The sequence below is a fragment of the Furipterus horrens genome, unplaced genomic scaffold (genome assembly GCF_987537825.1).
Source record: "Furipterus horrens unplaced genomic scaffold, mFurHor1.1.pri manual_scaffold_16, whole genome shotgun sequence".
NCBI classification, from domain to species: domain Eukaryota; kingdom Metazoa; phylum Chordata; class Mammalia; order Chiroptera; family Furipteridae; genus Furipterus; species Furipterus horrens.
Window position 1 is genome coordinate 11,139,061 of NW_028327186.1, and position 14,630 is coordinate 11,153,690.

The following is a 14,630-nucleotide window of genomic DNA, read 5'->3' on the forward strand; positions in this document are numbered from 1 at the left end:
CGCCGCCGCCGCCGCTGCCCGGCCCTGGCCCCGCGCGCCCTCCGGCCCCGCGCCGGTCGCCGCTCCCGCCCGCGGCTGACGCGCGCCCCTATTTATAGCCTGCGGCGGCTGTCACCTGCTGCTGTCCCTCCCCCGGCCGGCCTGTGCGCCGGGCGCTGCCTGAGGGGCCGCCAGCGACGCCCGACGTGCGCGCGACGTCCGCGCCCCTGCCCCGACGCCGGGACGCCCCGTGCGCAGACGGCCCCAGGGCCAGGGGCGCCGCTGCGGGGATGCCCGGCCCTGCCGGCCCGCCTCGCGGACGCGGAGGCTGCGGCTCGGGGCCCGAGCGACGCGGAATGGGCCCAAGTGTCCACGGGCCGCGTGGAAGGTGCGAGGCGCACCCCTGCGAGACCGGAGGCCGGGAGAGCGGGGCGGGGCGGGACGCCGGTCGGAGCACCCGCGACCCCGCTTCCAGGCAGCAGCCCTGACTGACCCTCGCCTGTTCGGCGCTGCCCGCTCTGCCCTTGGGCCAGCCCGCCGCAGCCCTGGGAACGACCTCAGTCGCCTAGGAGGCCACAAGTACAGTGGGTAGGTGTCTTCCCCCCGTGACCTAGCAGAGAGGGGCTCCCGAAACGCTTCTGGAGTCATTGAACCTCCTTCGGCCCCTTCCCCCGCCCTTCCCTGCGCCCGAGGGGGAACGGGGCTGAGGCCTAAAAGCCCAGAAAGACAGGCGTCCACCGGTGTCTGAGGCAGGGACCCAAGTGCTGTTTCCCCCCAACTTTCCAACCCTTTCCTAACCCTAATCTTCCCCGTCCCTCCAGCTGTCCTCTCCTTGTCACCATTTAAAAATCATATTCAGAGCCCTCCCCAGAACCGGTCTAGGGTCGAAATAAGAAGTCTTCTTCTTGAAGATGTTTGGGAATCTTCAGTAAACAGGTAGTTCAAACTTGGAAAGGCTTGACCAAATGCCCAAAGAAATACGCGCTCATAAAAAGCTAGATCTGAAAAAGCATACATCTCATGCAATTGGGAATATAAATAAATGCAAATAAACGTGATACTGGCTTGGGGAGAGGGAGCAGAGAAAGAGGGATCGTTCCCATTAAAAATACATATATATATATCTAGGCCAATAAATAAATAAGGCAAGCAAAAAATGGAAGTTCAGTAAGAGTCCTTGCCCTTGAGACGGTGTCCTCTATTTTGACATAAACATATACAAGAACTATAAGATAAAATCTAGCCAGGCTCAAGATCCTCAGAGATTTAAACCAACCCTCCCCCCCATTTGACAGATGCAAGAACTGAGGCCAAGAGAGATCAAATGACTCAGTTACAGAGCCCAGCCTGGAACCTCGCTTCTGATTTCGTCATTCCATCACACTGCCAGTGAGTTCAGTGGAGAGAAATAGAAACCAATACTGAGGAGCTACATCTGCAGAAGGAAAACATCTATATGCGCCGCACTATTCCCTGCAGTGATGAAGTGGGACATTGCCATGTAAACAGGAAATGAGTAAGTAAATTATGTTGGCTTGAAAACGGTTACAATCATTAAAAATGATGATTAAAAGACTGTGGAGAAACATGAAAATGTCCAGATATGATGTCAAATAGAAAAAAGTGGGGTACAAAATCCGGGGCAGTGAAGTGTAATGGACTTCATTCACACCTGAGTGAATCCCAGCTCTGCCCCTTACTTGCTCTGTGGCTTTAGGAGAATTATTCAACCACTCTCAGCCTCCAAAGGAATAATAATAGTATCTGTCTCATAAGATTATTATGAGACTAAATAAGAGAATGAATGTGAGAATAATGTGTCATATACAGATGTTTGATGTTAGCTACTGTCATTATCCTATCATAAATTTAGCTTTGAACAAGAATTGAAAAGGGATATGCAAAAATGAAAACTGCAAAGATGGGATTATAAACATGCATGGTTTTAAAAATTTCCTCTAATGATTCTGTATCATTTCAAATGGGAAAAAGTAATTTTAAATAGGGACCTCAAAGAGATCCCATACTTAGAACCTGGGATCCCTGCTCTCAGTTCTTAAGGCTGCTGTCAAATGGTAGAAAAGGTCAACAATGACCTGAATCCCTTAGAGAAGACACGTGGGCATGTCTTAGAATTTGGAAGATCCTGTCTTGCTCAGATGAGACCCTGAGAAAATCTGATTCTTCCATTCATGCATTCATTCAGTCACTTACTCCAACACTCTCTGAACCACTGCTGAATGCGAGGAACTGTGCTAGGGACTTCTAAAGAATTAGACTGACCCCCTGGGTGAATTTGGAACACCCTCTGTTATACAAGTGAAAGAAGCAAGCTTCAGAACACTGTGTATAGAATGCTATCATTTGTATTAAAAATAGATATATAAATATACATATTTATAAACTTGTAAATGCATAGAATTGCTCAGAAAGGGTACACAAGATAGAGGTAACAGCGATAGACTCTGGAGAGGGGATGGGGAATGGGAGGCTGACCTCCAGTAGGAAGCTTACTTTTTTATTCATTGTATACTCTTTTGTATTATTTGGATGTCTTACCATGTATATGTATTAATTTTTTGAAACACACACACACACAAAAACTAAGACAAGTAAAATAAGGTGTACTCAGTGCTGAATATGCAGCGGTGAACAGGGAGGGTGGGGGCAGGGCGTGGGGTCCTCAGCCTCCAGGAAAGCAAAGTGTGTTGAACTTGCTGAGCCACAAAAGTGTTAAGTTTTCAAAACGCAGACTGTTGACATAAGTTAAGGGAACAGTTCTTTCCACACAACTCACGGAGCTTCTAGTCAGTCAGCATATCATTTTACAGAGATAAAGCAGATGGAAAATAAATACTAGTCATTTGTCAAGCCTCAGCATGTACTAAATTGTAGTTTCTAGAGGGTGGGAATTTTATCTGTTTAACTGGATCAGGAGAGCACTCCAGCTAATGTGCAGATAAGTGCTTACAGCAAGCATTTGCTGATAACAAATGATAGTGCAACCATTAAAAAACACGTTAAAAAAGAAAAGATCAAAAGATCCTGGGCCCCGAGGGAACCACGTTCCCTGGGAGGGCCAGGCAGGCTTTTCTGGGATGGCCCCCCGCAAAAGGATGCTCTTCAGGTGGCGAGTTAAACTCCTAATGAGAATCAAAGGTCAGAGACACTGCCTGTGATTTCGTCACAAGCAAAGGCGATGTGCAGGGCTGCCCTTGGGGTGACAAGGCACGGTGTGATTCCAGAGAGAACCTGGCGCTCCAGCCGCCGGGCGGGGAGGAGGAGGGGGGAGGTCTGGCCGCGCTGGCTGCCAGCCACAGCAGCTGGGCGACTAAGGCAGCGCAGTGGTTGACACCACGGACTTGAGAACCGGACAAGCTGGACTCAGCACCGTCGCTTACAGGTGGCCCAGCAAGTTATTCAACCTCCCTGAGCCTCAATTTCTTCTTTGTAAAATGGAGGGGCACTGGGAGATCATTGTGAGGACTGCGAGAGAATCACTAGAAAGTATTCAGCAAGACTGGGACCGGGACCAGGGCTGAAAGTGCTGTTGTCGTAAGCATTGCTGAAGAGCGGACAGGTGTCCCAGGCCGAGTGTGACTGACCATTGGCGTCCAGGTGTGAATGGCAGGCAAGGTGTCCTCTGTGCCCTGAGGTCACATTAAGAACCCCTCACTTTTACATAGTGTTTCATAAACAAGAAAATGCTTCCACACTCATCCTCTCGCAGAAGCCGGAGAAGGGAGCTGGATGGGAGCGATGACCTCTCTTTTGAAGGGGTGGGGCCAGTGAATTTAGGGGCCTTGTCTAGAGCCGGTGAAGGGCAGACCCCAGGCTGGGACCTGGGTTTCCGGGTCAGTGGCTCAGCATCCCTTCCACTCCACATCACTCCCAGGATGGAGAGATGGATCTGGGGTCAGGATCGGTGGTCAAACCTGTGATTTCACCACCTCTCCCCACTCCACTTACCACTGTTTAGGGGCAGGAGACTCAGCCATCCATTTCAAACCTTTCTATCAGGCTCCTCTCTACTTTCTTCCTATGAAGAGAAGCAGGGTGCAGCGCGGCCACCCTGCAATGGAACAAGGAAAGTAATGACATTGACCTTGGAGCTAGCTCTGGCCTCGCAGGCAGCCGGAACGAGGCCCGGCTTGCCCTCATGGCCTCCTTGGGAAGCAGAGACATGGTGGCCTCACCAGGCATGGCAACCATTCAGCATCGGAGTCTCTGAAACTGAGGCAGGCACTAACTGTCTCAGTGCCATTAGCTCTTCTGCTAAAAATGTGGCATTTGATGAAGAAAATTACTTCTTTTCAGTTGTGAAAAGGTCAAGCATATTTATCTGAGTTAATAATTTATAACTGATATCAATGCCTCCCTTGAAAAGTCTTTGCTGCACTATATCCTATCGAGCATGGTCCCATGTCCCACCCGGGCAGGGATGCAGGAGCCCCATGGGTCAGAGGTCAGAGGACCTCCCCACAACGCTTGCTCCTTGTGCTAGCTTCGGCCCTAACAGCCATCAGTGAAAAGACAGCCCCACCTCGAATATCTGATCCCAGTTCTGTCACACCCATGTTCCCTGTTGTAGTGACAATAACGCCATGACCCCTTGAACACTGAAGAAAAGTATAGAATTCCTCCCTACAGGAAAGGGTTCTCTTAGGTTGAAAATCTATTTGGAGAAGAGATGGAGGGGCCCAGAACATTTCAATAGGCCCTAAAGCTGATGCCGCTAGCCCCGGGAAGACCTGGAGGTGACTCCTGACCAGCACCGGAAGCTTCCCACGCCCCTTCAGAATGTTTCTAGGGAATTAAGACGTCTCAGGCGCCCGGTTCCCTAACCACGGCTCCAGAATCTAGAGGGCCTTCCTTGGACAGGAGGAACACTGTTCTCCCTCAGAAATGGGACAGTGAGAGACGTCTGGGAAAGACCCTCGGGTGGAGCAGGGTGGGGCCAGGCTCACCTGAAGAGGAATACAAGAGCCCACCTGCATGGTAAGAAGAATTTTTATTTGAAATATAGTCTGAGCAACATGAGTGTCACCAAGAGGACGGGGGCTGGCCTGCCTGGGCAGCAGCCTCTCTAATGGCACAGGAGGAAGAATACAAGTACCCCAACATCTGCGTGCCCCAAGTCCCGCCGTCAGGAAAGGCAGGACAACAGCAGGAACACTCCTTCTGATGGGCCTGTTCCCGGAGCCTGCCTGCCTGCCTGCCTGCCTGCCTGCTGGGTGCACTTCTGCTCCCCGGGCTCCAGACAGAGCTGCGCTGCAGAAGCTTCTCCCCCCACACAGACAGGATGAGCCAGTGTGACAATCAATCCTCCGGGACTATTTTGGGGGGAAAGAATCAGAGAAAACGGGAAGGAAGGGTAAGGTGACCACGGCCCCTGGCAGGGACAGTGCCAGCCCCTCGTCCGCCTTCTCGGGCTCTGACCTCCCGGACAGCGCGGAGGAGCCCCAGGCTGAAGGCAGCAGGGGAGCCTCCAGAGCGCACAGCCGCTGAGGGGTTCCAAGCGGAGTGGACAGCATCGGGTGGGGCCGCTGAAGCAGCCAGGAGGTGGAAGGATACAGACAGGAGTTGGGGTACTGAGAAGCAGCACAAAGCCATAAATAACACAAGTAATTTCAGATCTGTGAGCGTCCTGGGTGACCCACACCTCCTGGGGCCAGGGCGCACCCAGCTCCCCGCAGCTCGGGCAGACACTGCTCCAGCGCCCAGCCTGCCACGCTCACGCCAGGCAGAGCGGTTCGTTTTCCACCGTCCACACGCCACAGCACACCCGCCCGCACACGCTTCGAAGCCTCGGTCCGGTCACACCTGCGGGGACGGTGCGTGGCTGTCCCGATCCTGAGAGGCCTGTGGTTGACTCTCAGCCTCTTGGGCACCGTCCTCCTCAGGGGCTGGGCCCGGTGATCTGGTCTCTGGGTTGCCTGACAAAGGCTCGCCGGTACATTCTTCCAGTCCGTTCTCCCTGGTGTCCATGGACACCTCCTCCCCAGAGCCCTCCTCGGGCTCTGCCTCCTCCGTCACCGTCTCCTCGTCCTCCTGCTCTCGCACCTTGTGGACGATGAAGAGGTGGCGGCCGAGGGAGCCGGCGGAGGTGTAGCACAGGCCGCAGAGCGGGCACTGGGCCGTGGAGCTGTCCGCCTGGTGCTGAGGTATGTGGCTCTGAAACTCGAGCCCCGAGTCCGTGGCAAAGCTGCACTTCGCGCACTGGAAGAGGGACTTGTGCCTCTTGATGGAGGAGACGGTCACGCCGTTGCTGGTGCCTGGAGCATCTGCCGCCCCGCTGACCCGTCTCTTCAGATGGTTCACCTGGAGGGGACACAACGTGTGCCAAGTCCAGGCCGAGCCGAGCCTGAGACAGGAGCCCCAGACATGCCCAGCGCAGCCCGAGGCCTCGCAGCCTCCACTCGGGCCCGGGTCGCCTCAGCCCTGACCGCTGGCGTAGCTTTGGTTTTTCTATTTCGTTTTGTTTTGTTTTAATGCAACATATGCTTGGGGCACAACATTCCAAAGACACAGAAAGGCATGGAGGTCACATCCCTCCACACTGAGGGACGCTGTCACCGCTGGTTGCGGCACGGCCACGATGATGAATGGCTGCCCATGGCCTTCCCAGTGTCCCTCCAGCTCCAGGCCTCACTGAGCACACTGCTCTGGTGGGCGGGAGCCCCACACTCACCTGAGGGGATTGTCCACCCGGAGGTCTGACTTTGGACGTCTGGCTCAAATCAGGGTTTCTGATACCGTGCATAAGGCTGATGTGGCTCTCCAAGAGCGAGGGCCGAGGGAAGCTGGGGCTGTCCTCTGTGCAATACCTGCAAAGGGACAGCCAGAGCAGTCGTGTGACATGACAGGCGCAGAGCCCAGCGGAGCCATGCAGGCCTAGCAGGCAGGCCGAGGGGGACGCTGCTGCTGGCTCCAGGGGCGAGAGTCTGGCGCAGATGAAGAACGGGCTGGGTGGTCCTCTGGCTGGCTAGGGGGTGCTGGGTACTCCCTAGAGAAATCTAGCCAGCACGCCAGCCAAGGCAACAGACAACAGCAAGTCAGAAGGTCTGTACCAAGCCCTCGGCCGTGAACTTACTCTCCACTGCCTGAGACCACCGCCTGAGGCCCGGGTGCTGGGCGGGTGCTCAGCGGGAGGCAGCGTGCGCGCTGGGGCACAGGCAGGCGCTGCTGACGGCTCACGGTCCCACCAGCGCTCTCCCTGTGAGCCTCACTGCCCCTGGCTCCTGACCGGCAGTGCAGCCCAGGCTTCGGGAGGCGGGGACGGGAAAGGTTCTGGAAGCTGGGTTCTGACCAGCCCTGATTTCTGACCCACGCACAGCATTTGCCATTTGGAAATGTGCTTAATCTCTTGCCTCTGACCCCTGATCTCAGAGCAGAGAGAAGCCCCGACGGGCCACGTCTGGGTGTCCGGCCTCCTGGCGTCCCCCGGGAGACTCACCCGCACGTGTAGACTTTCTTGGCGGTGTCGTGGTTGTTGCGGATGTGTTTGCGCAAGCTGCTGGGGGTGTGGAAGGACTGCTCGCACTGCCGGCACGGGTACCGCTTCAGCGTCTGCAGGCCACAGGAAGCGGGGCATCAGACCCGTAAGACGGTCTGGGTGCGCCTTCCTTCTCAGATCCCAGAGGCAGGAAGCAGGATGTCACACAGACCTCGAAACCTGCTGCGCCCGCCCTGCCCAAAGCCCCGGGAACCCGCCGGGGTCAGCCACGTAAGGGGGCCCTGACCCCGCAGGAGAGAAGTCCAGAGGCTGTGGCGCGGGACTGCCACTCGAGGACTGCACTTACCCGGCCGTGGCTCTTCTTCATGTGGGACACGTAGCTCTCCCGATCAGGAACCCACTCCTGGCACTCCTGGCAGGTCCAGCCAGCGCTCCGCAGCCGGGGCTTGCCCTCGGCCCTGCGATGGGCCTCGGCCCTGCCCCAGCGGCCAGATGGCAGGGAGCTACCCCGGGCAGCCACGCTGGTGGCGGGCGGCTCCGTGGAAACTCGAGAACCAGGGCGGCTGGAGGATGTGTCCGCTGAAGACTGGAGACTCGACAACTCCTCCACGTTCCGGGGAACACCGTGGGTGCTCTGGGGATGGGGAGAGCGGTTACTGACCGGGCAAGGGGAAGAGGCACAGTCAGACCCCCGGTCCGAGGCGTGTGCCCCCCTCCCCGCCGCCTTCCCTGGGCTGCCCACCTTGACGTGCTGCATCAGCTCCGGCTTCTGCAGGAACAAGAGCGGGCACTCGGGGCACTTGAAGACGCCCACCTGCGCCTTGCTGGCATTCTGGTAAAAGTGCTGCTGGATGTGCCTCTTCTTGTTGAAGACCATCTCACAGGAGCACTTGTACATGAGCCTGTGAGACAAGCACCATGGAGCGGCCGCGTGGCCCTCCGCCCTGTCTCCACGTGCTCTGAGCCAGTGGGGACACTCCCCAGCCTCAGGGTGTCTTCGGGGGACTCCAGACCTCTCTGCTGCTAGCCCTGGCTCCCAGTTCGTCCCAGCACCCACTCCCCCCCCCAAACACCCAGACCACTGGGCTCCGTGCCACAGGCTGCTGGCCTTGAGGCTGCACTCACTGGGGGGGTTTCTGGGGCTGGGCGGGGTGCTGGGAGGCGCTGTGGTCTGCGGTGCTGCTGGCGGTCTTGAAGGCCATGGGGCAGAAAGCACATCTGTGGAAAACCTGGCAGTGTTTCTCCTGGATGTGGCTTTTCAGCAAGGCCAAAGTCAGGTGGACGACCCCACAGTGGATGCACCTGAATGACAGAGGTGGGGGGGGGGGGTCAGACCCAGAGGTGGTCCTGGGAAAGGAGGGATGGAGGGCAGGAACAGACATGGCTCAGGACACCCCTCGGGCTCTCAGTCTCCCATCCTTCACTCGTACATGCTGAGAGCCTGCCTGCCGTCTGGCACAATGTGGTCACCCGGGGCCGCCCAAGCCCAAGGCCGCGCCTGGTAGAAAAGCGGGGAGAAGCCCCCCCCCCCTGCCTCCCTGGGCAGAGGATATCCTTCTTCTGCAAACCAAAGACTTGAGGCCAGCTAAGAGACGGTGGGGAGGAGAAGGAAGGGAGTCGTCCAAAAATGACACAGACGGTATTCATTTAATGCGTACAACGGCCCGAGACCAAGAGGAACTTCAGGAGGCTGCAGAAAGCTGTGCCCTCCCCCAGGCTGGTCCTCAGTAAGTGACGGCCACTGAATAAAAAACAGTCTGGAAATGCTACGCTCCCCAGAACAACCACACGAACACAGATGGCCCGAAGCCCGGGAAGAGACACTCCAGAGCAGCACTGTCCAGTGGCAGTTGCCGCGACGATGGAAACATTCTATGCTGCACTGTCCGCGTCGTCATTCACATTGAAATTAATAAAATGAAGCGGCAGGTTGTACAGGCTGCACTGCAAGTGCCCAGGAGACCCGTGGGGCTGGGGCTGTTCCGGACCACACAGCTCTTAGATGCTGTGGTGAGGTCTCCTCAGGGGGGCCACGGGCCACTTTTATTCCTCCCTATCAATGTTTATTTACATCATTTTTTTTAGAATGTATAAACTGTCTGAAGCCATTTTTCTGAAATCGAGGCCATGCTGGACTCTTCTTTCAACTTCAAGTGTCTCTATAAATGTGGCCTTTCCCTTCTCCAGTAGGTGGCCTGCCCCCGTGCCACTCAGGTTCCTAGACACACACATGTGTTTGGTCCTTCCTCCTGCTCGTGGACACACACGGGTCTCTGTGCCCGAGTAAACAGCTCTGATCCTCCTTTTGTTGCAGGACTGCCTGTAATGTTGTCTACCTCTGTAACCTCGATAGCTGGTAGGCTCTAGAGGAGAGGCTGCTGCCTTACAGAAAGGACACGCCTTCACTTCAGAAGTCTTTGACTCCAAATATTTCCCTTCAATTCACTCCATTAGCCCATTTTCGCAATCCACACAAATCATCACAGAATCCTGACCAACGTGGTTGTTTTTCTTCCTTTGGTGTGTGTGCATCTGGAGGAGACAGCGGGGGTTACGCAACCACCTTTGCCAACTTCTTAGCAGTGAGGAGCAGCCCACAGAACGGGAAAGCTGTCGCAATGGACTCCAATGAACACTCCGTACTGAATCTGTGCATGCTGTAGAGTCTCTGTGCAAACTCCTGACTTAATTATATTTTATTTTATTTTATCCCCTGTTAAAAACAGTGAGCAACTTCTGGCACAGAGTACTTCCCTACCACAAGGTATTAGGAGGAGGAAAAAAATCCACATATTTCCAGATTCATCCACAATGGCCAAGCACACCTGCCATGTGTGAAGAGTCCTAAGCGGCCTTATTTGTGCAGTTTGACCAAACTCCTGAAGGAGTTTAAATAAATACCCTCCCGAAAAATGCAACTGAAAGTATATCCTATTTGCCTAGCAGACGCACTCTTCAAAGACACTGCACTGAAGGTGGGAATGTGAAGGTCAAATACATGCCAAGCAACCTCAGCTGAGGACAGAATCGAGCAGTGTTTACAAACGGATGAACACTGTGCAGAAGAGAAAGCCAACCCCAGGGCACAGCTCTTTACCAACTTTTTAAGAGAAAAAGAAAACAGACAATGATAGAATCATGTGAAATACGTAGTTTTAGAAAAGATAAAGAGCCGTAAAAACCATTTATTTTTACAAACAATCACACCTAATTAAAAAATAACATATAATTTAGAATAGTCTGAACTTGTTCCCTGGTGACATCATTGGCCACTCTCCAAATTATCAACAAAGAGCAGAATAACTTATACAGTTCTACATGTATATGTAAAATGTATATATACATTTCACATGAAATACACAAACAAAATATAATTTTCATATTGTCTTCAAGAAAAAAGCAAAAATAACATAAAACAATACTGTAAAACTATAGTAGAGCTCAAGGAAATGGAATATAGGTACATTTTGAGAATTTATTTTAAAATATTAGTACCTACAGAACAAGAAAATATATCTGCAAATCCTGTACCTGACATGAGACTTGTATCTGGAATATATAAAGAACTCTTACCACTCAATAATAAACAACAAGTAACCCAATTTAAAAATGGGCAAAGGATCTGAACAGACATTTCTCCAAAGATGATATACAAATAAAACACACACACACACACACACATGAAAAGATGCTCGACACTATAAGCCATCAGGAAAAGGCAAAGCAAAACCACAAGGAGACAGCACCGGCAGCCACAAGGACGGCTAGGGTCAAACGTCAGACATGAAAAACGCTGACCAGGATGTAGAGAAATCGGGACCCTCATGCACTGCTGGTGGGAATATAAACACGGTGCAGCCACTCTGGGAAACAGTCTGGCGGTTGCTCAAAAGGTTGGAATTACAGTTACTATATGGCCCAGCTGTTCGACTCCTGAGTACGTACCCACCAGAACTCGTACGGAGATATTCATTAGCAGCACTTTTCACAACAGACAAAAGGTGCCCATCAACTGATGCATGAATAAACAGTGTGGTATATACATACAACGGAGTATCTTTCAGCCATAAAAAGGAGGAAATAATTGATCCATGTTACAACAGGGATGAACCTTGGAAATATTAGGGTAAAAGCACATATTTTATGATTCGTTTATATGAAAGGTCCACGAGACAAATCTGTAAGACGAAGAGTACATCACTGCTTGTGTATGGACTGAGGGGATGGGATGATTGTGAACAGGGGTTGTGGGGGTGATGAAAACGTTCTAAAATCGCTGTGGTGACTGACTGTACAACGTGGAATGTACTGAAAACCAATGGGTTGCATACTTTAAATGGGCGAATTGTATGGTACGTAAATGATACCTGAATAAAGCAGTTACAAAAATATATATTAATAGAAGATCTTAACCTCTTATGAATAGGGTGTTAGTGTGTATGTCCTTGGAGGGCAACAATCAGCTGAAGATTTTAACGTCCGTGTCGTCAGCAGTCCCTCTCTGGAGCTGAGTCACACTACACTTCTAGCTGACATTCTTACAAAAAGGCTTGAACAACTAAACTGCCTTGAGGCACTTTTTATTTATAGAAGTAAAATAAAATAATTAGAAGGGTTCAAGATTCAGAGACAAAAAGCTAAGTGTTGCCTGCATGCCTATTGGATTGGATCAGATCTTGGAAGAAGGAACACTCACTTAAGTCAATATTAGAAAGGTATTTTCAAATGTTACAGGGCACTGTGAAAACACTCGTCAGGTGTTTGGTTTAAAAATGTAGCCTGCAAGGCTGCCAGCCCCTGCTCTTCTGCAACATGGTGGCAAGGGCTCTGTACAACCCCGTCTCTAGTTGGTCTGCTTCTCCTGCACTTTAGATTCTCTATTGTCCGCAATGTACAAAGAAATTAGTCTACATTTGAAAATGCTTATGCCAAGATAGAAACCTGGAAGTCATGACTAACCCCTCCTCATCCTCACCCCTGTCTGCCAGCTATCATCAAGCCCTCACGCTCCTACTTCCTGAATTGGTCTCCACTCTACGTTCATGCCCGTCCCAAGACCATGCCTGAGCAGAAGCCCTCAGCATCTCACCTGGACTGGTACACTTGCCCCTCGGCCAGTCTCCAGTCTCTACTCTCCTTAACAGGACATGCCAGCTTCCCCGAAATGACCTGGCACATCACGCCCCTGCTGCAAATCTTTCTGCAGCTCCTCCCTGTCCACAGGATGAAGGCCAAATGTCTACCAAGGAATACAAGGTCGTGCAAGGCCTGGCCTCTACCAACTGCTGGTCTTGTTTCTCATCACTCACTGTGATCCACCTCTCCAGAGATGCTGGTCTTCCCGTAGCCCCGACTCCTTGTGCGTGTGCTGGTATCCTGCCCAGACCCTGGCCAGATACGCTGTCTCCCTTTCTTCTGCCTGAAAACCTCCTGCTGTCTCCCTGACCATCCCCCGCTCTGGGTTACACTTAGCACACATGTTTACAACCTACCCCACTGAAGCCTCCGTGAGCGCCAGGGCTGCGTCTCCATCATTTTTGTATCTTCAGTGTCTGGCACTGAACTAAATCAATAAATTTTTTTTAAATAACAAAGAGAAGAAAACCTGACTAAATTTGGGCAAAACTGCGTTTCAGAGGTGAAAATATACCATGAGAGGGTGTAGAAACTCCCAAATGCAGCAAATCAGTACAGGAGACCTGACTGGGTCGATGTGAAAGTTACAAATAGATGAGCTTTGGAGGGAGTTTTTCCCCCATTTTGATCTTTTTTCCTGAAAATGACTGCTTGCTTATATACGTTTGACACAATGGAGGGGAGTCAGTCTGAAATAGGCTTTTCTTGTTTTTACTATGCGGCCAAGTTTTGCTTTGCTTCTCACAAACTGACAAAAAGTAATGAACAGAGACCCCAGAGCCCTCTTAAGTTTGGAGTCTTGCAGCTCCATCTGTTAATGAAAATTGAGAACATTTCAAAGTGCTGCCATTAGAAAATTTATTATGGAAATAGCACTTTAAATTGGATATGCCAAACACAGTAACCCTGTGAGCAAATTAAATTTCTATATTTTTAAAAACCAAGCTGACCAAGTGAACGTTATCAATATTCTAAATCTCCCTCTTCCTCCAAAGCTATTTTTGGTAATGTTTAATTTTTTCTTTAACTCCTTCTTCTTCTCCCCTTTGCTCTTCTTGCTCTCTAGAAAATAAACATGTCCATCCCCACACCAGTCAACACGCTGGTCTTATTAGGCCGGGGCCAGGGACTGCGAGGACCCCGCTGAGTCTGAGACGAGCGCTGGCCCAGGAGTAGGACCAGCCCCCGGGGCGGGACAGGACAGGACAGCGAGCCAGGCAGCACCCACCTGTAGCCCACCTTGCGGGCATAGTGCAGGCAGTTCTCCTTCACGTGGGTCTGGAAGTAGGCGGAGCGACAGAGGGCCCCACACTCTGGGCAGCAGTAAGGGGACTTGTGCGTGTGGATCCGCTGGTGGGCACAGAAGCTGCACTGGTTGGGCAGCAGCATCTGGCACACCGGGCAGGTCTAGGAGGAAACACCAAGAAAGCCGTTCACGCAGCTGCCGCAGGCCCACGGCTCTCTGACCGCAGCCGCCTGGCTCTCCTAGGGCTGTGGGTGAGAATACCCCCCCACCCCCCGCCGCCGCAGGCTCTCTGCCTCAGCCCCCTTAGGCTCCTCGGACACCCCAGGCCTCACGGAGCGAGCTTCGCCTCTCACCGGACTGAGCAGAGACAGACCTGACCCCGTTTTCCCAAAGACCAGTCCTGCGCTAGGACTCCGAGCGCTTCTTCCCTCTGGCGTAGCACACAGCCAGCTTTTCCTTCCCAGGGGCCTAAGGCGCTTCTTGAATTCTGAGACCTCGCTTCGCTGCCAGACTTACCAGGACCGAGGTGGTTCCTACTCAACACCTCCAGTCAGATGGCTCAGTGACCTCCGCGGGGACCTGAACCTGCCCCGACTGGCCGCAGAAGCCCCAAGTGCAGACGGACCGAGTGGCCTTGCCAGTTTCCATTCGCTCAGTCCCGCCCGGCCACGCCGGGTGGGAAGGGGGTGGAACCAAGGGCAGACGCATCCCACAGCCAGGCTCGCTGAAGCGCTGGCCGGGGAGGGGAGCCATGGCCGAGCGGGTGCCCGCATCTGCAGGAGCCCTTCTTAGTAAAGAGAAGGTAACTATGCT

General features: G+C 52.9%; 1 protein-coding gene across 1 annotated transcript in view; it reads right to left on the bottom strand.

Moving 5' to 3' along the window:
• Positions 1-4,973: 4,973 nt before the first annotated feature.
• The window catches only part of ZNF592 (zinc finger protein 592), a 35,534-nt gene continuing 25,877 nt past the window's right edge, over positions 4,974-14,630 (bottom strand). The window contains exons 4-10 of the mRNA XM_090263703.1: positions 13,800-13,978; positions 8,561-8,737; positions 8,178-8,337; positions 7,782-8,069; positions 7,436-7,548; positions 6,671-6,806; positions 4,974-6,300 (exon numbers count right to left, since the gene is read on the bottom strand). Of these exons, the coding sequence (XP_090119829.1) occupies positions 5,797-6,300; positions 6,671-6,806; positions 7,436-7,548; positions 7,782-8,069; positions 8,178-8,337; positions 8,561-8,737; positions 13,800-13,978 (1,557 nt within the window). The 3' untranslated portion in view covers positions 4,974-5,796. The remainder of the gene's footprint in view (positions 6,301-6,670; positions 6,807-7,435; positions 7,549-7,781; positions 8,070-8,177; positions 8,338-8,560; positions 8,738-13,799; positions 13,979-14,630) is intronic.